We start from the raw sequence: 21,747 nt of genomic DNA, 5'->3' as shown, positions 1-21,747 counted from the left end.
ATGCCTGTGCACTCACGTCCAGTAGTTCCCAAAGCCTGCTCTGCTCTACTAAGCACTGGGAGAGCACCGGGAAACACAGACAGGTGCAGATGTCATGGCACTTTCGGTCCAGGGGCTACATGGACACCAAACAACAAATAGCACAATTAGTTGTTTCACTGCCATTATGATCGGTGCTGCAAGGGGAGCTGGGACAGCTGCTGAGGGCATGTGACAGGGTGGCTCAAGGAACTGAGAGTGTGCGTGAGCCACAGTGAGGACAGTGGCGGTGGGGGGGGGAGTGTTCCAGCCATGCTGAGGAGCCATCGAAGGCCTTGTCCAGAAGGTGCTGTGCGTGACAACTGGTGGGGAAAGAAGGGGACAGGGCAGAAGTGGCAGCTGCCAGGCCAGACCTCGGGGACAGTGTTCCAAGTGTGAGGCTTTAACCTCGGAGCCACTGGCAGCCAGGGCGGCGGGGCCACAGGCAGCACACAAGACTGCCAGTTGGGGTCACCTGTTTAGTTCACCTTCCACACTCAGTGCTCAGGACTGTGCCTGGATCAGCTGGAGGGACAGCGGGATGGCGGCGGGGGAGGGAGGAGGGAGGGGTGCCTGCAAGCAGAGGTTTGAGCTGTGGCTGTGTCTTATATGGGTCACTGGCTGCCATGTCCAGTCTGGGTGGGAGGGGGCTCAGCATCTGCTCCTCCTGTAGTGACAATGTACCACCCTTGGGGGCCCTAGAGATGGGGAGGCCTAGACAGAGGTGCCACCAGGGTTGGTCTGCAGTGAGATCCCTCCCGCTGTCCAGTAGATGGCCAGCCTTCCCACCGTGAGGGTAGAGGGGGAGATGTGTCTCCTCTAAGGGGCCCCGGCCCCATCAGATTAGCCCCCGCCCCCCATGACTTTATTTAATCATAGTTATCTCCTTAAAGTCCCAGCCTCCCAGCCTCCCGATGCAGTGGCATTGGTGAGCACATGCTCAAGATGTGCAGTGATAAAGACTCTTCAGAACAGCAAAACTGATGAGGCCTATGGATGTGTAAATGAGCACAGGGAAGAACTCATCAGAAGGGTAAATTACAAAACAGAGAAAGACTGTCAAACAAGTGAGGGGAGAACAGTGAATATTCCAAGTGTCTTTAGTTCCTAAGAAATTCATAAGCAATACGTGTGGAGATTTGGCTGGTTTTGGTGGGGGGAAAGAACTGTAAATATGTAGAATATGTAAATACCTTGGATCATAAAAGCCCATTAAGATAAAACAGCCTGTCTCCAGAAAAGCAGTGAGCTGCGTGAGATGCTAATATAACCGTCCTCACTCTACGAAATTACCATAATGCTTACAGGGCTTTGAAAGTTTCTGAGCTTTGAAAAGAGATGCACAAACACTAACCAGAAAGCGCAACACACACACGCCTCTATTTTTCTGTTTCCTTCTTCCTCCCTCCCTCTCCTTTAATTTTTTTAAAAAAATATGAGTTAGGCAGCCTTAGTGAAAACTGGCATTGGAGTTGCACCTCTCTGGGTTCCAATAAGCCTTCCGGCGCCCACCGTCGAGCTGTGCGCGCTGGACGAGTCGCCCAGACGCCCTGGGACTCAGTCTCCGCGTCTGCGAAGTGTGCATGAGAATACCTACACCTCGCCACGTCTGCGGAGAAGAGAACCCGAGCCGGATCGGCGCTCCTTCCCTTCCCTCCCCCGCGCGCGCGCCGGCCAGTGGCGCCCGGACGACCGAGGGCCTTCCGGGGAGGGGAGGGAAGGGAAGGGAAGGGCCGGGGTGGATCCGCCGCCCGCTCCGCCCGCCCGGTGCACCGGCGCCCCGCCCCGTCCTCGCTGCCGGATCATGGAGCCTGCGGCCGGGGGCTGGGCGCAGGGCCTGTGGCGCGCCTGCAACTGGCTGATGGGCGCCTTCTTCGCGCTGGCAGCCTTCGTGCAGGTCAGCGGCCCGGGCCAGGCGGCGGGAAAGGGGCGCCGGGCCCCCAGTTCCGCCTCCAGGTCCCGTGCGGTGTGGACCAACCCGCCGGCGGGGTCGCAGGGGCGGGCCATCTACGGGGAGGACGGGACTTAGGGTGATGCGTCGGGAACCCCCCCTCTGTCCCCAGCTGAGACACAGATTGTTCACGTGATCTTTTGCTCACACGCTGGAAGGCGCTGGTTTGGCGTGTGTCCCCTTGCAGGGACCTGAGCAGAAGCGGCCCCGGCACCCTTCTAGAAAGGCAGCCTTGGGGGCGGGGCTGAGCACTGCTGGGGGCCTAGGAGAAGAACAAACCCTTCATAGCTGATTGTCCTTTCAAGTCCGCTTTGCAGGCCCTTCGTGACAGCTTTCCTCATTCCTTAAAACACAAACACCCACTCTGCTTCGCTCGCCCTTTTCGGAGCCCTTGTTCAGTTCTTCACAAGAATGTGTGTGTGGCTGTGTGCTCAAGGCACGTGCTGGTAGAAGCCCCTTGCCCCCTCGTGATCTGCTGGACTGTGCCTATCTCCCGTTGGTATGCTGGGTGCCCACGGTAGCATCTGGCCTGTAATGAATGCCTGAAATGAGTAGCGAGCAGACCAGATACTGGAGTGGGCCGGGACTGCATGTCGCTAATGCTGATGTTTTGGCATTGCAGGTGAATGACCCAGACGCAGAACTGTGGGTGGTGAGTATGCCCGGCTAGCCCACATTTGAAAGAACGGTGTAAGGACACACAGTTGAGCTCACTGCCCTCCTCCCTGCTTTGTGTACTTAAAAACTTAGAAAGCCAATTCTTTTTCCTAAAAGGTTAGGAGGAGAAGGATCAGGTTGACAATGTAGGTATGTGAGAGAGAATTCAGAATGTTCCAGAGACACGGGGGCCTTTCAGCAGTATTTCCTTTGAATAAAATGGGCTGAGTACACTTTTCTGAAGACAGAGTAGACCTTCTCAAGGTCAAGTGAACCAATCCTCATGAATTTCTACCCAGAAACGCCAACAAATATTTGACCAGAAAATGGCAGGCTTAACGTTTGTGGTTCTGCTAACTCAGTGTTACAGTCATAAAAGGTAATTAAAGCCCATAAAACTTACAGTATACATTGAACCTATGCTCTGACTGAACCATTCAGAGGAGGGGGAGATCACTTCACACATTTTTTGAAATATCCGGATTTTGTTTCTTTCACTACAGAAACACAAGACTGTACGATATCACCAATGAGGCTGATTTTGGGCTTTGGGATAATGTTGCCTCCATACGGAGGAGCAACAAATGAAAGCACTTGGAATTACATATTTTATTTTGTATTATATGTGGATATAAATATGATATAACCACATTCTAATATTCTTACTGTCCAGATTCACATGCCCCTGCATCAAATCAAAGTGCCTCTTCCTCAGCACTCGGATCCACATCCTTAGTTCCAAGGGTTACTTCCCTGCAGACAGGTCTCACGTGTCCAGCTTAATGGTTAATGTTGAAATTCCAGACGACTGCTACATCTGTCCACCTATATATCACACTGGCTCCTCAATTACAAACGAGGTTCTGCCCAGTGTCTTTCCCTCTAGATCCCACTCTTCCTCCTGAGTCACCACGTCCTCACCAGCAGAATCATTCTGAGTCACCCTTGCTCAAAACCTGTCATGCCTAACATCTCTGTTCCTCACCACTGTCTTTGAGATCCCTTAAAAAAAACAAGAACAAAAACAAAGAACGAAGCAACTCAACAGAAACAGTGTGGGTCTAATTGCTTCTCTATATAGTGTCTGTACATTTTACCCTTCACTTCATACTCATATAACATAATATGAACAGTAATAAGCACCAGGCCCCCACAGACATCCTTCCTCACCCCTTGTTTAGCCTTCCATTCCCTCCCACGTGGACCCTTGAGGGTCCCTCCTAACTCTTTGATCTGCCTCTAATCTCTTCCATTGCTGTATGAGGATGTGGGTTGGATCCCTGGCCTCACTCACTAGGTCGGAAATCCCGTGTTGCCGTAAGCTGTGGTGTGGGTCACAGACACAGCTCAGATCCCAGGCTGCTGTGGCTCTGGTCGGCAGCTGTAGCTCTGATTTCACCCCTAGCCTGGGGACTTCCATTTGTGGTGGGTACAGCCCTAAAAAGCAAAAAAAAAAAAAAAAAAAAAATCTACCAACAAAAGGAAAAAGGACGAGACCATAAGTGGGTTCAACTGAGTCCATTAGTATTTACACTGTGCATTGTTTTTACTTGTATATGAAAAACACTTATTTTCAGTCTCTCTGCTCATAAAAAAAAATCCTCATCTCATTCAAGATTGAGAAAAGCACTTAAATAAGAATTAGCATGGCACCACTACCATGGGAAACCATTACTGGGTTTAAAAGCTGTGTTCATGTGTTTAAAATACATTAACATCAGATTTTAGACCTCAATCTATTAATCACAGATATCTGATATATTTGAATGCATATTAAAAAATCTCTGCCCAACATTTTTTTTCGTCTTTTTTTTTTTTTTTTTGCTATTTTTTGGGCCGCTCCTGCAGCATATGGAGGTTCCCAGGCTAGGGGTCCAATCGGAGCTGCAGCCCCCGGCCTACGCCAGAGCCACAGCAACTCGGGATCCGAGCCGCGTCTGCAACCTACACCACAGCTCACGGCAACGACGGATCCTTAACCCACTGAGCAAGGGCAGGGACCAAACCCGCAACCTCACGGTTCCTAGTCGGATTCGTTAACCACTGCGCCATGATGGGAACTCCTCTGCCCAACATTTCTTAAGGCAAGCACAGTTAAATATTGTAGGATGTGTATGTGTTTAACTTCTGTCTGTCTCTCCCTCAGTAGCTAAGTCATGTAGTTTTCACTGGGGAAAGTAACCCCTTTCTGCTCTAAGTGTAGCCCTTGGAACAACAGCAGCAGCATCCTCTGGGTCACTAGAAAGCAGAATCCTGGGCCCTACCCCAGACCTCTGGAATCAGATCTGCATTTTTTCTTCTTCTTTTTTTTTAAAAGGCCGTACCTGCACTATATGGAAGTTCCCAGGCTAGGGGGCAAATCGGAGCTGCAGCTGCTGGCCGACACCACAGCCACAACAACACGGGTTCCAAGCCGCGTCTATGACCTACACCAGGTCACAGATCCTTAACCCACTGAGTGAGGCAAAGAATCAAACCCGAACCCTCATGGATACTCGTCAGGTTCTTAACTGGATGAGCCACAAAGAGAACTCTGGATCTGAAGTTCTCCAGGTAATGCATATACCTGTGAAGGTCGGGTCTAACCCTCAGCAGCATGACCGTCCTTGCAAATGTCTGCACTGGCTGAAATTCCAGTCCTCATCAGGGACAGAGAGGGAAGATGAACAGTCCACAATCCAGATGCTCTCTCTCCCCAGGGTCAAGACAGCAAACTCCTTAAATTCAGCTCTGACAACTTCCAAATAAACTAAAGGTTTCTAACTAAGCAACACAATCGATGTGGCTATGCAGCTACATTTCTGGGGGAGCCCCCTTGCCTCTACCACCCCCCACTTGCCTTCTGCCCACAACATGTAAGCAACAGGTTTTTCTAGACTCTTGCCTGCTTTGCTGTGAATGAGGCTTAAAAATAGGATCTGGCAGGGCCAGTCTTCCTAACTCCAAACCAACTTATCAGCAGTTTCCAAATGAAGAGCCTGATCTTAGTGGGCACATGTGATTCATACATTGTCGGTAACCTTTCTGTGGTCTCACTTGCAGAGGTGGACCATGGGGCTGGATGGGTCCTTGGGGTTAGACCCAGCAAGGCCATGTAGCTAATTATGGCTGCTCGTGCCCTACTTTTCAAAGGGCATTTTTTTGAAAAGTAGGAAAAGACCATTTAAGCATGGATGTTGTTTGGGAGAGATTAGGAGGTCACTGTGTCTTGAGCCCAAACTCTGCTCAATGCTAGAGCTTGGAAATGAATGTCTTTCCTGGAGCAGCTTACAGATTAGGAGGAAGGCAGACAGGATTATAACCTGACAGGAGTTCTCTTGTGGCACAGTGGGTTAAGGATCTGACATTGTCACTGCCTGCTCAGGTTGCTGCGGTGGTGCAGGTTCAATCTCTGGTCTGGGAACTTCCAAATGCTATGGGTGCACCAAAAAAAAACACAAATATATATATATATATATATATATGTGTATATATATGTATATGTGTATATATGTATATATATATATGTATATGTGTATATATGTATATATATGTGTGTATATATGTATATATGTGTGTATATGTGTATATATATGTACATATGTATATATGTGTATATATATGTATATATGTACATATATGTGTGTATATATATGTATATATGTGTGTGTATATATATGTGTATATATATGTATATATATGTGTATATATATGTGTGTATATATATATATATAGCTTGACAGCTTGACATAGTAAGTAAGTGCTATTAAAGCAGAGGTTATGGCTTCCTCAGCTGTTACTGAAAGCTAGAGGTAAATCCTAAAGCAAGGCAGCCACAGATGCCTCTGACCATTTCTTATACTGGGCATTCTTCTTAACCCACATAATTTCCTCTTTTACCAAAAGGTTGTGTATACGATTCCTGCCGGGCTGACCCTGCTGGTTGGACTTAACCCTCTTGTCACAGGTATGAACCTTCGGTTCTGAATGGAGATAGAGCAAATTTCCTTTTAACAGTAAGAGTCTATCTGCCCAACTCCCAAGAGAAAAATGGAGCTCTCAGGTCTTTCTTCTCATTTCTAATCATCAGAGGAGGCGAATTCTAAGCTAGATCATCCTCACCCATCTTCAGGAAAACCCACTGAGGACTTGCCATACCAAGACAGTCTTTCTCAATTTGGAACCCACGATCTCTTAGGCTGATGTGGAGCAAGAGTTATGCCATTTAGGAGAGAAAGGCTTCCTGGGTCATCGCATTGATTTCTTAAGCCACCAAGCTAATGGAAAATTGGCAACCATCAAACTGCCAACCCTGTGTCTCCACTCAGTGGTGAACAATGTCTACTATGTATTTATACAAATTCTTCTCCCCATATGACTATTAATCATTTTCAGATTTTGAATTCATCAACACCTATGTATCTAAACTGCTTCTTTTGTATAGAAACTGTCTATAAGGTCTGGGAAAAAAAATCTCAAGATTTGTTCACTGATAAGTGATGCTCTCCCTGACCTCCCCATGTAGGTCACAGTAACCCCACCAGGGTCTTGCATGCTTCCGTGCGTTTCCTCCTCCTAGGCTGTAAACCCCTTGAGAGAAGGATCCTGTCCAACTCAAGCCTAGCTTAGACATGGCCAGGAATATGATGGGCACCTAATGCTTGCTGAGTGAATGAAAGGCTGTAAAATAGAGGCTTTATCATGTACTTGTTCTGTAACCTTGGACTCCTTACATATACATCCCAGGTCAGGATACATAGAAAAAACTCACTTAAAATAGCTGGTTTGTGTGGCCCACAGGCCACCTACCTCAATGAGGGGCAAAAACATATCTGCTTCACCTTTTATGACCCTAAAAACTCAATAAACCTTCACTGGACAGTTTCATTCTATGAAAGAGTGTCCTATAACAAGAACAAAAAGATTACATGGCTTATCAACGTTCTCTTATTAATGAGGACTCACAGTCCTGCAGATTACTCTTCACTTTCTTTAAATTCAGCTTCTAGGGGTCTTGAAAGTTCTCAGGGCCTCAGAATAAAGCTAATGATGCCCATCTAGGTGTGGAGAAATCTTGTCCCTCGTGCTCAGGACCCTTGAGCTCTGTTTACACCTTCAAGGTGTATCCGTTAGGGCTCCATTTAGCCGCAAGCAAGGAAAAAACCCAACTCCAATGGCCTGCAAGCTAATTAGGATCCTGTACTGAAAAGGCCCCGGGGTGGTGCTGGCTTCAGGCACCTGTGGTGTCGCAGAACAAAAACGTCCCTGCAATCTTAGTTCCACGTCTACTGCACTTCAGTCCTGGGATCCACGTGGTAGCCCTCCTGCTCAAAGTTCACGTCTTTGCCCCACGGGTGCAACAGAGTCTAGAAGCCACTTCCCTGACGGCTCCACAAAAGCTGGGGATGGAGTTGTTGGCCCTGACTCGGCACCTCTTCATCCCGAGACAAAGGATGGTCACCGAGGGGACGGAATACAATGGTTGAGCTCTCGAAGGTCCAGTCGTCTGGGACACATGGACAGGGAATGTGTGAAGGGTGGATCCCAGAAACAGTAAGGGTCATTGTCATAGGAAGGGAAGATGCCGGGCAACCAAAATAATAAATGTCCACTTAAGTTTATAAATATTGCTTTAACCTCTATGATGTCCCTCAAGTCAAAAGAAAACCCCTCAGCCTTTTCTAAACGCTTTCCCTGAAGGCAGGTTATGGCAAAGCCAGCACGAAGAGACCATTTTGCTCTGGGATGTGATTCCATGATTAACAGCCCCAGTGTGTCTGTTTTTAGGTAGCTTTATTTGGAAGAGTGTCTGTACAATACACATCCTCTTTTGCATCGTGTGGGCTGCCGGCTTGGCATACAACCTCTTGCTTCATACAAAACAGAACATCTTCCACGAGGAAGAAGGCAGGTGAGCAGCGATTTTCACACTATGGAAGCAGTGGGGAAGAACTGAGAGTTCTCTTCCTTTATCTGTGATGCTGAGGAGGATTCAATTCCCCCAACACCATGAGGAGCAGGGAAGAGGTCATCTCCTTTAGAGGCTGAAGAAGCTGAGGAAATGGAGCCAGGATTCAAACGCAGCTCTGCCTGCCATGGTCCACGGCCACTGCATGCTGCATTACAGGTGGCCCCCTTGTCCTGAGCGAGGAGAGCAGATAGTAATAGGCCCGTTTAATGAGTTGAGCTCTGCCAGCCTTTGGAGTCAGCCTTGGTCCAAGCCCAAATCTTATCTACAAGTGTGGTCAGCCTGGCCCTTGTATGTCGCATGTCCTCTCCTCCCTTTGTCACCACGGTTGGCGCTTGACTTGTCACCTCTTCCTTTGCTCCCACCCTTGACCCCCTGGCCCGAGAGTCCCCTTCCTTTCCTTTCCATCCCACTGCTGACATCTGCCGACAGCACGGTTTAGAGACCTGGAGGTTAAGCACCACCACCACTGTGGTGCGAGATGCTGCTTCGTTACAGGCCCCAGTCCTCGGGGAAACTAGGTCAGTGAGCTGACGACGGGAACACAGATCAAATGGTCTGAATCACCTCCACCAACGTGAAACCCACGAGGTGTGGTGAAATCAAAGTGGGGCTTCCAGGGGTACTTAGGCAACTATGATTATTTTCTACTCTTATGTGAAAGGTATGTCCTTTTAATACGTATTTCTGGAAGCATATACCCACCACAAAATCATTAGACAGACTGCACATAATTCCTCTCCACGAACACGTGACCCAATCCCCTGCAATGTACTTAAATTACTGATGTCAGCTCAACCTGCCTAACACTGACCCCTTTAAAACAATGTAAAAAGACTGCCTGATCAAATCTGGGACTGTCTTCTTGGCTGAAGTATTCCTCCTCATGACATGAAATAAGTGACTTTTCTCTGTTTTGGGGTTTTTTTTTTGTTTTGTTGTTTTTTTCATTCACCTTTAAGTTGGGAAACAGTCATGAAATTCATACCTGCCCCATAAGGTGAAATTTATTTTCATATAGGGCTTTAAAATACCTGAAAAAAAAAAAGGAATTTATGAATCACAGCCAGACTTGAAAATATTCTGTACATGCTATATATCTTGAAGGAAGTCATCTGACAATCAGCAGAATCAACTGTCAGGGAGAAAATGGAATGATTTGCATTTCACTTGCAGCCACTTCAAAATATGAAATCTGTGCTATTTTATAGGGAGCTGTTTGGTCTGGTGATTATCACAGCATGGATGAGCCTGTGTCACAGTTCATCAGAGTAAGTTTTCAACTCATCAATTAAAATCAGATGTGTTCAAGGTTGGTCAGATCAAGTAGGCCAGTGAGAATCTTGAGACAGATGTAAAGAGGAATCTTCCGAAAGAAATGTTTTCTTTTCCTAATGAAAGCTAACAATAGTTTTTTTTAGTGTTTCACGGTCATTCATACTTTTACGGATACGAGTTTCCCGTGTGGCCGAGGGTAACCATTGGGAGTGGCCAGTATAAAGGGTGTTTTCCAGGGAGAAGAAAAATAATTTCAAAAGGAAGCTTGGAGGAGTTCCCGTTGTGGCTCAGTGGTAATGAACCTGACTAGTATCCATGAGGATGCGGGATATGGCCTCGCTCAGTGGGTTAAGGATCCGGTGTTGCCGTGAGCTGTGTAGGTCACAGACATGGCTCAGATCTGGCATTGCTGTGGCTGTGGTGTAGGCCGGCAGCTGCAGCTCCAATTCGACCTCTAGCCTGGGAACTTCCATATGCTGTGAGTAGGGCCCTAAAAAGGGAAAAGAAAAAAAAAAAAGGAAGCTTGGAGATTTAGGGAAGAGTGAATAGCAAACAAAACGTAAAACTGTGGGTACATATAAGTGAATATTAACTTTATAAACAAAACTAGGTTTAAACATATAAAAATAAAAATGTATGACATCTATAGCATATACACTGGAAGGAGACAAATAGAACAGAAGTGCTCGAATGTCCTTGAATTGTCTGGGAAGAGTAAAATTACCAATTTATAGTCGACTTTAATAAGTCAAGGCATAAAAAAAAAAAAGAAAGGCTATTGGAACATCAAAAAAATAAAATATAATAAAATAAAATATTCATTGAAAAAAATTTTAATTTCATAATAGTTATTTTTCATAAAACATACTTTTAAAATATTTTATATAATAAAGGAAAGTATCTAAGAAAAAAAATAAGTCAGGGCCTTATGTAGTAATCCTTAGGGTAACCATTAAAAGAAAAGAAAACGAAAGGAGTACAAAAGGCAGGAAAAGAAAAGAGAAAAAACACAGGACAGATAGGGAAAACAGGAAGCAGATGTTTAGCGAATAAACTCAAATATAAGAGAAATTACATTAAATACAAGCATCCCAAATATTCCAATAAAGATTAAAAGGTTTTCAAAATGGATAAAAAGATTAAAAACCCAATTTAATAATGCTTACAAGAGGGAACCCTTAAGTGTACAGAAACAGAAAGACTAGAAGTGGACTATAACGTCAGCATTAGAGGAAAGGAGGACTCTTTTTAGTAATTAAAAAAAAACCTTGTTTCAATTTTTATTTTGAAATAGTCAAGCATATACAAAAGCAGAGAGACAAATACAATGAACTCAGATATACTCGTTACCCAGCTGCAGTAATTGTCATTATAGATCCCATCTCGCTTTATCGTCACTGTCCTCTCACACTTAGATCATGCTGAAATAAATCCCAGACATCATATTGTTTTATACTTAAATATTTCAGTATGTATCTCCAAAAGATAAGCACGTAAAACATAACCACTCTACCACTATCACACACAAAAAACAAAAGAACAGTAATTCTTCAGTATTATGAGTCTTTCAGCCAGTGTTCACATTTCCACAGTTGTATTATAAATGCTTGTTCCTCTGTGCTCTGTATTTCCGATAAATCGGTGATCTAGAGGCTTGGCCAGATCCTGGTCCTCTTCTTCTTTTTCTTCTTCTCATCATCATCACCACTAAGCAAGACCACTTCATGTGGTGTTATGTACTTCCATCATACTGTACATAATATCTAGCTGTTTCTCCGTAACGTTAATATAAAATCTTTGATGACTGCTGCCTAAATCCGTTAATTCATTTGAGGTGCAAAATGGCAACACTCTAAATTATACCACTTGTTGATTATTGTCTGGAAAACTTCTATAAAGTCAAACTTCTATTTATCAATTCTTTGACTATTCTGAGATACAGTCCATAAGAGGAAAAAGTTGATTCTCTATATTAATTTACCAGTTTTCAGAATAATGAGTTTTTCTCGCCTGGACATCTCCCAAAAGTGACTACTGTGTTTGGCTGATTTGTGGTTTTAATATTACCATTATAAAGTCATGGATTTCAACACAGGTAATGTTTTTCAATCCGTGGCAATTATTATCTTTATTGATGTGTTAACTGTCCCATCTTTGACCAGTGGCACTGATTTAGACTGGCTCTGGAATTCTGTTTGACATGACCCTAGTAAGCTTTGATTGTTTTCCTGCTTTCTGGTATGACAAACTGTTCCAAGCTAAGATTTGGAATCAACCTGGAATCGACTGTTTCTTCCAAAAAGCCCTCATTACTTTCAGTAGGTAATGATCCTTAGAGGTCAATATTCGGGGCACAGTTGGTGCTCACTGCTACTGGGTTGGGTTGGTTCTTTTTGGTAGAGAATACTAGGAAATCCACATATATGTGCATACACGTGTGTGGGAGGAACAAACATATATGCATATATGTTACATATATGAAGATATACATTTAAAGATAAAACATATAGGTATATTTATATATATATATATATTTACTTTATGAGTTCATATTGATCCTAGCAATTCAAATTCAAGAACACAAGTTTTCATTTAACCTTGTCAGCAATCTTAAATCCGTATTTCCTTTGAATCATGTCAAAAAAATCTCTAGCCTCAATGACTTCAACATAACTCATTTGACTCATCCCACAATATAAACACAATCTCAGAATAAGAATATGATTACTAAAAACAGGTGTTTTGTTTGTGTTGCTGCTGCTAAGGAACATCTCTCCAAGGGGGAGACACTCAGGTTACTTGGAATACTCAGTCTGTGTGCTAATCCCACTAGGTGAATACGCAGTTAAGCTCATTTATTTCATTTTATTTTCGATTTCTAGGGGTACTTTATTAAAAATAGATTAATTTTGTTTTATAATTATGTAAAATATCCACATGGTTCCAAAGTCAAATCTACAAGACAAGGGACATTCAAAGAACTCCAGCTTCTCTATCCCCTAAACATCCTCCCTTTCTCTGTAGCTGAACCTTTTTTCACTTTTATGGTTTATCCTTCCATGGTTTCTTAGTGGAGCAAATACGTGCACTTATTGGTACTCCTGCTTGTCTGAGATAAGCAGTAGTACATTATACACAACTGTATTCTTGATTTTCCCCTTACTACTTCCTGGAGATCATTCTGTGGTAATATAAAGACTTTCCTTATTCTGCTGATGGGTCCACAGTTCATCCCTCCAGCCCTCCGCCATTCAGATTATATTCAATCTTTTGGTGTTAAAAATAATGCCAACAGAGTGTACTGCCAAAATGTTGAATTTTTTACCAATCAGATAGTTGAGAAATGGGTAGTTTTCATTTGTATTTCTCTTAATAGGAGCAAAGGTGAGCATATTTTCATATGATTAAGCCATTTGCATTTCTTTTTCTGTAGATGTTGGTTCATCTCTAAGAGATACAGTTTAAACAATTTCTAAGGTTGTTGGTCTTCTCCATTTTTAGAAGCTCTTTACAAACTAGGGCTAGTACCTTTGCAATATAATCTAACAATTTTTTTTGGCAGTTTCTTACTGTCCTTTTACTTTGCTTATGGAAAGCATACTTTGCCATGAAAAAAAAATTTTTTTTTTAATGTAACCAAATTTATCAATCCTTTTCCTTACTGCTTCTGGATCTAGGGTCATAGTTAGAAAAATTTTCCTTCCTAACAGGCTGTAAGTAACTTACCTTTGTTTTTCCCTAATATGTGTATGGTTTCAGTTTTACATTTAAATCTTTGAACTGTTTAGAATTTATCCTAATGTAAAGGTACAAAGGATGGATCCAATATTATCTTTTTCCCTTTTGGCTATCTAGTGATCTCAACACCACTTACTAAAAGTATATATAACTAATAACATAACCTCAAAATAGATAAAATAAAAATTGACAGAACTTAAAACTGAAAAAATCTATAATCACCTTGTGAGACTTTAATACTGTTTTTTCAGTCGCTAATAGAACACGATTAAAAAATCAATAAATATATAGAAGACCTGAGGTACACGATAAGAAACTTGACCCAATGGGCCTATACAGAACACCAGCACCAAGAATAGCAGAATTCACATTCTTTTCAAGTACATATTGAATAATCACACAAAAGACTTTATGTTGAGTCCTGAAGTCTCAAAAAATTTCAAAGAACTGAAATCCTATGGAGCATGTTCTTTGACCACAGTGCAATTAAGCTAGAAATCATTAACAAAAATAATAATTAGATAATCACCATACATTCGGAAATTAGGAAATACATCTCCAGATAACATTTGGAAGAAATCACAATGAAAACTAGAAAATGTTTTGAACTGAATAAGAATGCTACATATTAAAATTTGTGGAATGTGGCTAAAAAGCATGCTCAGAGGGAAATTTATAGCCTTAAATATATATATTAAAAAAGAAAAAGAAAGGCTGAAAATCAATAAGCTAAGCTTCCAAGAAGTTAGGAATTCTTCAGTTGAAGAAGTTAGGAAAGGAACAGTAAATTAAGCCCAAAGAAACAAGAAGACAATAAACCTAAAAGCAGAAACCAATGAAATGAAAAATCAACATTAAAAAATAAAGGATTAAGAAGGCCAAATATTCATTCTCTGAAATGATTAATAACACTGATAAACCCTGGCAAGACTAAAAAGGGAAAATAATTAGAGTGAGAGCGAGGAAGGGGAGGCATAAATAACAATAACAGGAATGACGAGGAGAAAGTTACTACATATGTGATAGACATTTAAAAAATCCTAAGAGGATATTATGAACAAATTTTTGCCAATAAATTTTAAAATGTAGATGAAATGGACAAATTCCTTGAAAGAGATAATTTATCAGAACTGACACAAAAAGAAATACTCAAAATGGTCCCATAATTATTAAAGAAACTGAGTACATAATATAAATTTTTCTTAAAAGAAAACTCTAGACAGATGCCATAACTGCAGAATTCTACCTAACATTTAAGGGCGATACAACGCCAACCTCCAACACACTCTTCCAGAGAACAGAAAGAGGAGAAACACTTTCCAGTGCATTTTATGAGGGCAGAATAACCTGGATACCAAAACTGGACTAGAACATCACCGGAAAAGAAAGGAAAGAAAGAAATCACACAGAAATCTCACTCATGAGCACAAATGGGAAAACCCTAAACTGCTCTTAGCAAATCAAGTCCTGTGATATATGACCCAAGCACCAAGGCGGATTTATTCTAGGAAAACAGTTAAACATACGAAAACCAACTAATGTTTTTCACCACAATAACAGAATAAAAGAAGAAATAACCTGTTTTCTCAATCTATGTTGATAAAATTCAACATCCATTCAGGATAAAAGCTCACAGAAAACAGATCTAGAAAGGAACTCACTCTGATAAAGGGAGGGTGTGTGCACCAAAGCACTCAGGGGTGAGCTGAAAGCTTCCCCTTCAGATCAGAAAGGAGACATGGCCTCTGGTGCCACGGCTACTCAACACTGTTCTAGCTCTTGTCCCAGCTAATACTAGGGCAAGAAACAGAAATAAAAGGCTCAGGGATTGGAAAGGAAAACTTGAATTTTCCTTATTCCTGGATGATGTAATTGCATATGTAGAACATAAAAAAAGAATTTAAAAAGTGATTCAAATCAGTGATTTTAGCATAATTGCTGGATACTAGGTCAATATACTGAAATGAGCTGTATTTTTCTCAGCAAGTAACAGAAAATGATAAAAAAAAAAGTTACTATTTATAACATCAAAAAACCAACTCCCCAGGAATAAATCTAACAGAGATATGCAAAATCTCTACATGCAAAATGATAAAAATAAAACATGGGAGAAATTAAAGAAGACCTAAGTATTAAAATAAAGACACCTAAATAATTATCCTATGGTAGTGTAAGATAAATCCATATTGGCAAAGGATAAACAAACGAAACGAAAAAGAATCTAGAAACAGATCCGTATTTATATTGCAGACCCTTGACTCAGGACAACGGAGCACTCCAGGGTGGCAAAGCAAGGCAGCCTTTTCAATAAACAGCACTAGATCGATGGAATACCCACATGGAGAAAAGTGCAACAACCCATATACCTTACAACTTTCACAGAAATCAACTGTAGGGGGATTACAGATCTAATGTGAAAAGCAAAACAGTAAAACTTTTAGGGAAGAAAACTTAGTATTTTGAAAACCTTGAAGAGGAAAAGTTTTCTTTAAAAGGACACAAAGATCTTTAGGAGAAGGTCCATCTTAATATGGCTTAATCAATGACTTCAGTTCCTGCAAAGACATCATTAAGTAAAGCAGGAAAAGCCACGTGCAACACACATTAAAAAGCCAAGAATTTGCAGTAAGAACATAGAGAGAACTACAAGAAAGAATATTTCAATTTTAAAAAGAAAAAGAAAAAAGATTGTACAAAAATGGAATGATCTATTTTACCAAATTCGATCTTATTTGTTACCAAGGAAATTCATAATTTCATTGGATTTTTATTCATAACGTTTGCATGTCTTGACAGGAATCCAGCTGGTGGAAGAATTCGCTTGGCCATTGCTATCGCAGTTGCTCTTTTCCCATTTATCTCATGGGTCTACATATACGTCAACAAGGAGATGCGGTCCTCCTGGCCAGCTCACTGCAAGACAGTCATTTAAATGACACGAAGAATCCTGTTCTTAAAATGAGGGTTTGCAATTTTCTTATAAACACGGTTGTAATAAGCCAGTTTCTTAGGGGTTTATTTGAGGTGATTTCAATTAATACTAGAGATGATTGAAAAAGAAAAATCCTAAGAACTTTTTAAGGCTGCCTACAACACAGGACTGGATGGGTCTAGGAAGAGACATGTGTCTGACATTCTGGGGTGTCATAGTGTAGTAGAAAAGGCAGAACAAATGTTAAGAAACAGAATGCTGACTTAGCTTTATCACTGTCCATGTGACTCTGGCAAATACATAAACCTCTTGTGGGTAATTCCTTATAAAACAGGATTAATACCAGACCTCCGACTTCTACAGCTGCAAGGATGAAACTAGATGAGAGCACTCTGAAAATACGAGGTGCTGCACGGAATAACCCAGAGGGAAGCAGGGGTATAGAAGGATACAAACAGGCGTTCAAAAGAGGACTGTACATTATAGGGCACTGGTACAGTGCCGTGAATTAAATGAGGACTCCAGGCGAACCAAGTGAACAAGCATGTCTTGGAAAGAAACCCAAGTTAGCCAGAAAAAAGGAATCTGGGACTAAGAAAGAAAGAAATAGGGAATATGAAGTACATGATAAATGAAAAATAAGACTAAAATCTATACGCCTATTTTTTTAATGAAAGCCAGAAATTACTCTGGCAAGACGACCATCTTCGTGGCTACACTGTGGAGTGAACCAGAAAACGTGTGTGTTTGGAACACTTGTTAGAAGTCTGTTTGGAACAACTTGCCTGTGTGCATCCACTTCAACTGCAAATTTTATATCTGAACACAGACCAAGTGTTGCCAATGAAAATCTAGTGACCAAGTAAATGGATGATAAGTTTAAAATACACACCAGATTTTGAAGACTTGGTATAAAAAGAAGGTAAACAATTTTTGTATTGATTACATGTAGAAATAATGTTAGATGTATTGGGGTACATAAAATATATTATTAAAATGAATTTTACAGCTTCTATTTACTTTTCTAAATGCGACTGCTAAAATATTTCAAATTACTAACATGGCTCAAGTTATAGCCCTGTTGTGCGGTGCTGTTTTAGAGCATATGGATGGCAACTCTTTTACACATGCCAGCATCCAACTCCACAGTCGATACCATTTCATGAGATTTAGGAAATATTTGACTCAAAAAAGTATTAGTGCCAAACATATATCAAGAAAGTGAAAATCAGTCTGGGAGCTTGTCTCTTCATTTTTTATTGCCTTTAATACGACATTAAATAGTCTATAAATATTTGTTAAACGAGGTATGCATGTTCTTTGTTTTAAACAGTAGCCACGGAAGAATCAGAAATTCTCTATCAAGATTTCGATGAGGGTAAAGGGAAAAAAAATCCAGTTGATGTTAAAGTGAAATGTATTTTAGGGGTCAATGAAGTACATATAAAGGATTTCAGTGTTCTGGTGTATATCAACCTTGCACGTTTATGGTTTTCATTCCTCCTTTGGTGTAACTATCAGTCAGACATAAAGAAACAGACTTACTTGCAAATTCTGCAGAAGGGCCTACCCATTCTCCAATTAATGTTTGACTCTGTGCTTAAAAGCCTCTAATGTTCTAATTAAAAATAAAAAATAATGTTCAAGATAAACTTTCATCATGTCTGCATCTCCCACATCACTCTACGAATTCTCCGACGATACAGTTCCTTTTGTATCTCCATAACCACACAGAAGGCACTAACTTGAAGAGAGTATTACTGAAATTGCTTTTAAACTTTACTTTTCAGTTGAATGTAAGTATTATTCCTAAGTTTAATGGTTCTATCTTGAGTCAAACCCTGTCTTCCCACCCCTACAATCTTTTCTCTTCCCAGTCACTCTCCTGCCTCAGCCTCTCAGTATCCACTGCCTGCACGACACATAATTTCATCACATACTCCCTGGCTCAGAAACCAAGGGTTCCTCACTGCCTGACAAGTTATGCTCTAACTCTGGGCTCGTCCTTCAGGACTCTGCACCACGTAGCCCTAGCCTGTCCTTTTCCTGCTTTATTTCTTGCCACCACCAGCACCACTTTGGTGAATCCTCATAGCAATGCTGGTAACTCCCAAACGCAGCATATCCCATGGTGCTTTGCTATTCTGTCTACTTGAAACGCACCTCCACGCCTCTTTAGACCACTTTGCTTCCTTCTTCAGGGCATCCCTCTCCCCTCCAAACAAAACCAGATTCCGCCTCCATGTTCCCACAGTTCTCTCTTCCCACATTTGTGTCCAGGGTTGTGGATCTCTCTTAACTCATGGAAAGGCAGTGAACACAGGGAGGGGATTACAGTCATCTCTGCAGTAGATGCCCAATCCTACTCCCTGGAGCCTATGACTGTGACCTCACAGCACAAAACGGACTGCCCACATGTGCTGAAGGATCTTGAGATGGGGAGATGATCCTGGCTTATCTGGATGGGCCCTCCGTGTAATCACACGTATTAACAGGAAGGCAGGGAAATACGGCTTCCTAGACAGAAGAAGAGAAAGGGATGTGGCAGCGAAGCAGCAAGAGATTAGACAATGCTCCCTTGCTGGCTGTGCAGATGGAGGAAGGCGCATGAGCCAAGGAGTACAAGAGATGCAGCTCTAGAAGCTGGAAGAGACAAAGAGACAGTCTCCCCTGGCGCCTGCTGAGAAGGCATGGCCCCACAACACCTGATCTCAGCCCGGCGCAAACGACCGCAGACTTCTGCGCTCCAAAACTGCAGGAGAACACACATACGTCCTTTAAGCCACCAAGGTGTGGTAATATGTTACAGCAGCCAGTGGAAACTAACAAACCTCTTACCCCCAAAGTGCCTCGGCACTCAGCAGGCACACTTATGTCAACTAGTATTGGTTTTTTGTCTTCCTGATTTTTAGGCCCTGAATCACACTTTTTTCTTTCTTTTCTTTTTTTTCTTTTTTTTTTTTTTAACCACCTAAACAGTCCCCATTTGCCATCGGGTGTTTCTGCAAATAAGCCTTCAAATATATGACAACTCAACAAGACATGTTCCATTTGTCTATAAAGGGGGTCAAGGCTAAACTTGTTCACCTAGTCCAGGGCACACAGCACCCGCTGGGGGCCCAGACGGGAAGCTGGCCGGCATACAGCTGCAGCGGCACTGGGTCCTGCTTTGGCTGGAATGCTAAGAGGTCAGCATGGGAGACCACACGTTCACCTGTGTGAATGCGGGCGCCATTCATTCACATGTGAAGTAACTAGTGATTTTTTTTTTTTTTTTTTTTTTACAAAACAAGAATTTAAATTTGTAAAAATAAAAATACGATGGGTGCTCTGAGCAAAAAATGTCCAAAGCTCATTCACACAGCTGGGTAAACAGAAACAGTTTACCTGAGCTTATTTTATGGATTTTTTATTATAAATTTTATGTTACATAGCTAATGTAGTGAATGAATACATTCTTCTTATAAAAAGTAAAAAAAAAAAAAGAAAAGAAAAGAAAAAAAAAAGTCTTAGGTAAGGCCAAATAGAGTCTGTTTCAAGGGACTATTATCTCCCACCTCAGTTTGCTACTTTCATTCATTTTCTTTCCAATTTCAGCACGGGATATATTATCCAAAAATGACATTTCAGAGTATCTTCTGAGCTAACACACACTGAAGCCGGTTACTGCTATTTGTTGCAAACAGGATACTAAACAATGAGACTGAGTATCGGGGGGCGGGGGCATAACAAAACCACAAAGCTACGGCACTACCTTTCTATAAAAGTAAACAAAACACAATCGGACTAACGAGGGAAGGCATTTTCCTTCTTGTAATTCATAATTCTGTCCGGGACTCTGCCCTCCCCTCTCAGCACCATTCTGTCAGGATAGACATGGACTGTGCCAAAAGCCTGGCTGCTGGGAGCCGTTTCGATAACCCCTTCCAGGTTGACGTGGTGAACACCAAACGGATCCTCAGAGTAGCCACCATCATGAGTGTGGCCGGCGAAGAAACACACCACACACTTGTGAGACCAAATGACGGCCAGGGCGTCTCTGTAATTCCAGGCCAGGCACACACTGTTCAAGGCCTCGGGGAAAATGGGAAGATGGCCTGTTAGTTAAAGAGAAGAAGAGTTAAGAGCCAATTAAGAAGTACCTTTCACCAAAAAAAAAAAAAAAAAAAAAAAAAAAAAAAAAAGGCTAAAACCTCTCGTACTCAGGACAAGAAAACCTATCTTGCTACTCATTATGGACGGAGACCAGAGAGAATCCGCACACACGAGAAACGAGATGATCTCCAGCCGTGTCTCTGGAGCACAGAGAAGGGAGAGGAGAGGCCACTGTACAGGTGGAAACCCTGAGATCTACTGCCGGCAGGGTCTCGAGATGTCCCAACACCCGGGAAGACGGAGGGCGGCCCAGGCGGGGGTCTGCCACGGCAGCCGGAGAGCAGGCCGATGCTGCTGGGACCCAGTCTCGAGGATTTCCCCACGTGAACGCGCGTTGCACGCAGAGAGAACTCCTTCTAAATAAAACAGTTTAGGGATGGGGCAATGGGGTTTATGTTATTTATGTAAACACTCAATGTATTTTTTCTTTTGTCTTTTGGGGGCCGCACTCACAGCATATGGAGGTTCCTAGGCTAGGGGTCGAATCGGAGCTGTAGCTTCCAGCCTGCGCCACAGCCACAATGACGTGAGATCTGAGCTGCATCTGCAACCTATACCACAGCTCACGGCAATGCTGGATCCTTAACCCACTGAGCGAGGCCAGGGATCGAACCTGCAACCTCATGGATACTAGTCGGGTTCACTAACCTCTGAGCCACAACGGGAACTCCCCAGTGTTTTTTTAAAGAACTGACATGCCATGAGATCAGGATGGCCACAGACATTTTACAGGTGGGAAAACTAAGGTCAAGCAGGGGACATTCACACTAGGTTCCACAGGAGATACTGGAAGTAGAGCCAGGAGAACTTCAAATTCCTGGTGCCAAGACTCGTATGAGGGCATATCATACACCAGGCCATGGTTTTACTCTGAAGTGGAGGTACGCTAGCTCACTGGTCTTTGCTTCTCCCCACTAAATCACTTTCCTTTTTCTTCTGTTATTGTTTGATTTTATTCTGAATATTTTTATTCTGCTTAATTTCTATTAGTTTACAATACAAGCAAAATAGAGGCAATAACATGTGCATGCAGAAACACGCGCACACACACACAAACACACTGACAACCAC

The 21,747-nt window shown here is 42.4% G+C and overlaps 2 protein-coding genes across 9 annotated transcripts in view; one reads left to right on the top strand and one right to left on the bottom strand.

Annotated features, from left to right (window-relative positions):
• The window catches only part of ADPRM (ADP-ribose/CDP-alcohol diphosphatase, manganese dependent), a 101,049-nt gene that overhangs the window by 67,766 nt on the left and 11,536 nt on the right, over nt 1-21,747 (bottom strand). For 2 of the 7 annotated variants that reach the window (XR_002336847.1, XM_021066274.1), the window contains exon 4: nt 11,100-20,618. The exons of 1 other annotated variant lie outside the window; for it this stretch is intronic. Coding sequence is in view for 5 of the 6 variants with exons in the window: in XM_021066274.1 (XP_020921933.1) it covers nt 20,308-20,618 (311 nt within the window). In the remaining variant the exon portion in view is untranslated. Of the gene's footprint in view, nt 1-8,515; nt 9,608-11,096; nt 20,619-21,747 lie in introns of those variants that run through there. 4 more of the 7 variants (XM_021066276.1, XM_005669245.3, XM_021066273.1 and 1 more) reach the window with 4 other exon arrangements.
• TMEM220 (transmembrane protein 220) lies at nt 1,463-18,176 on the top strand. 2 transcript variants are annotated; one of them, XM_003131997.5, is made up of 6 exons: nt 1,463-1,915; nt 2,592-2,621; nt 6,512-6,572; nt 8,393-8,516; nt 9,785-9,844; nt 16,386-18,176. In XM_003131997.5, exons 1-6 carry the CDS (start codon nt 1,823-1,825, stop codon nt 16,519-16,521), a joined length of 504 nt encoding a protein of 167 aa, XP_003132045.1. In that variant the 5' UTR covers nt 1,463-1,822; the 3' UTR covers nt 16,522-18,176. The 2 variants fall into 2 exon arrangements, with proteins under 2 accessions (XP_003132045.1, XP_020921938.1); XM_021066279.1 differs by lacking the exons at nt 6,512-6,572; nt 8,393-8,516 and having other exon boundaries at nt 1,744-1,915; nt 16,386-16,672.

This window comes from Sus scrofa, chromosome 12 (assembly GCF_000003025.6).
Source record: "Sus scrofa isolate TJ Tabasco breed Duroc chromosome 12, Sscrofa11.1, whole genome shotgun sequence".
Lineage (NCBI taxonomy): Eukaryota > Metazoa > Chordata > Mammalia > Artiodactyla > Suidae > Sus > Sus scrofa.
This window is presented reverse-complemented; position numbering and strand designations above follow the sequence as displayed.

What these genes read in the sequence shown, in the direction of transcription:
- TMEM220 (XM_003131997.5), top strand. Translation starts at nt 1,823, where the DNA reads ATGGAGCCTGCGGCCGGGGGCTGGGCGCAGGGCCTGTGGCGCGCCTGC. An exon ending in CAGACGCAGAACTGTGGGTG is followed by an intron (nt 2,622 to 6,511) that starts GTGAGTATGCCC and finishes TTTTACCAAAAG; the next exon opens with GTTGTGTATACGATTCCTGC. An exon ending in ACTTAACCCTCTTGTCACAG is followed by an intron (nt 6,573 to 8,392) that starts GTATGAACCTTC and finishes GTCTGTTTTTAG; the next exon opens with GTAGCTTTATTTGGAAGAGT.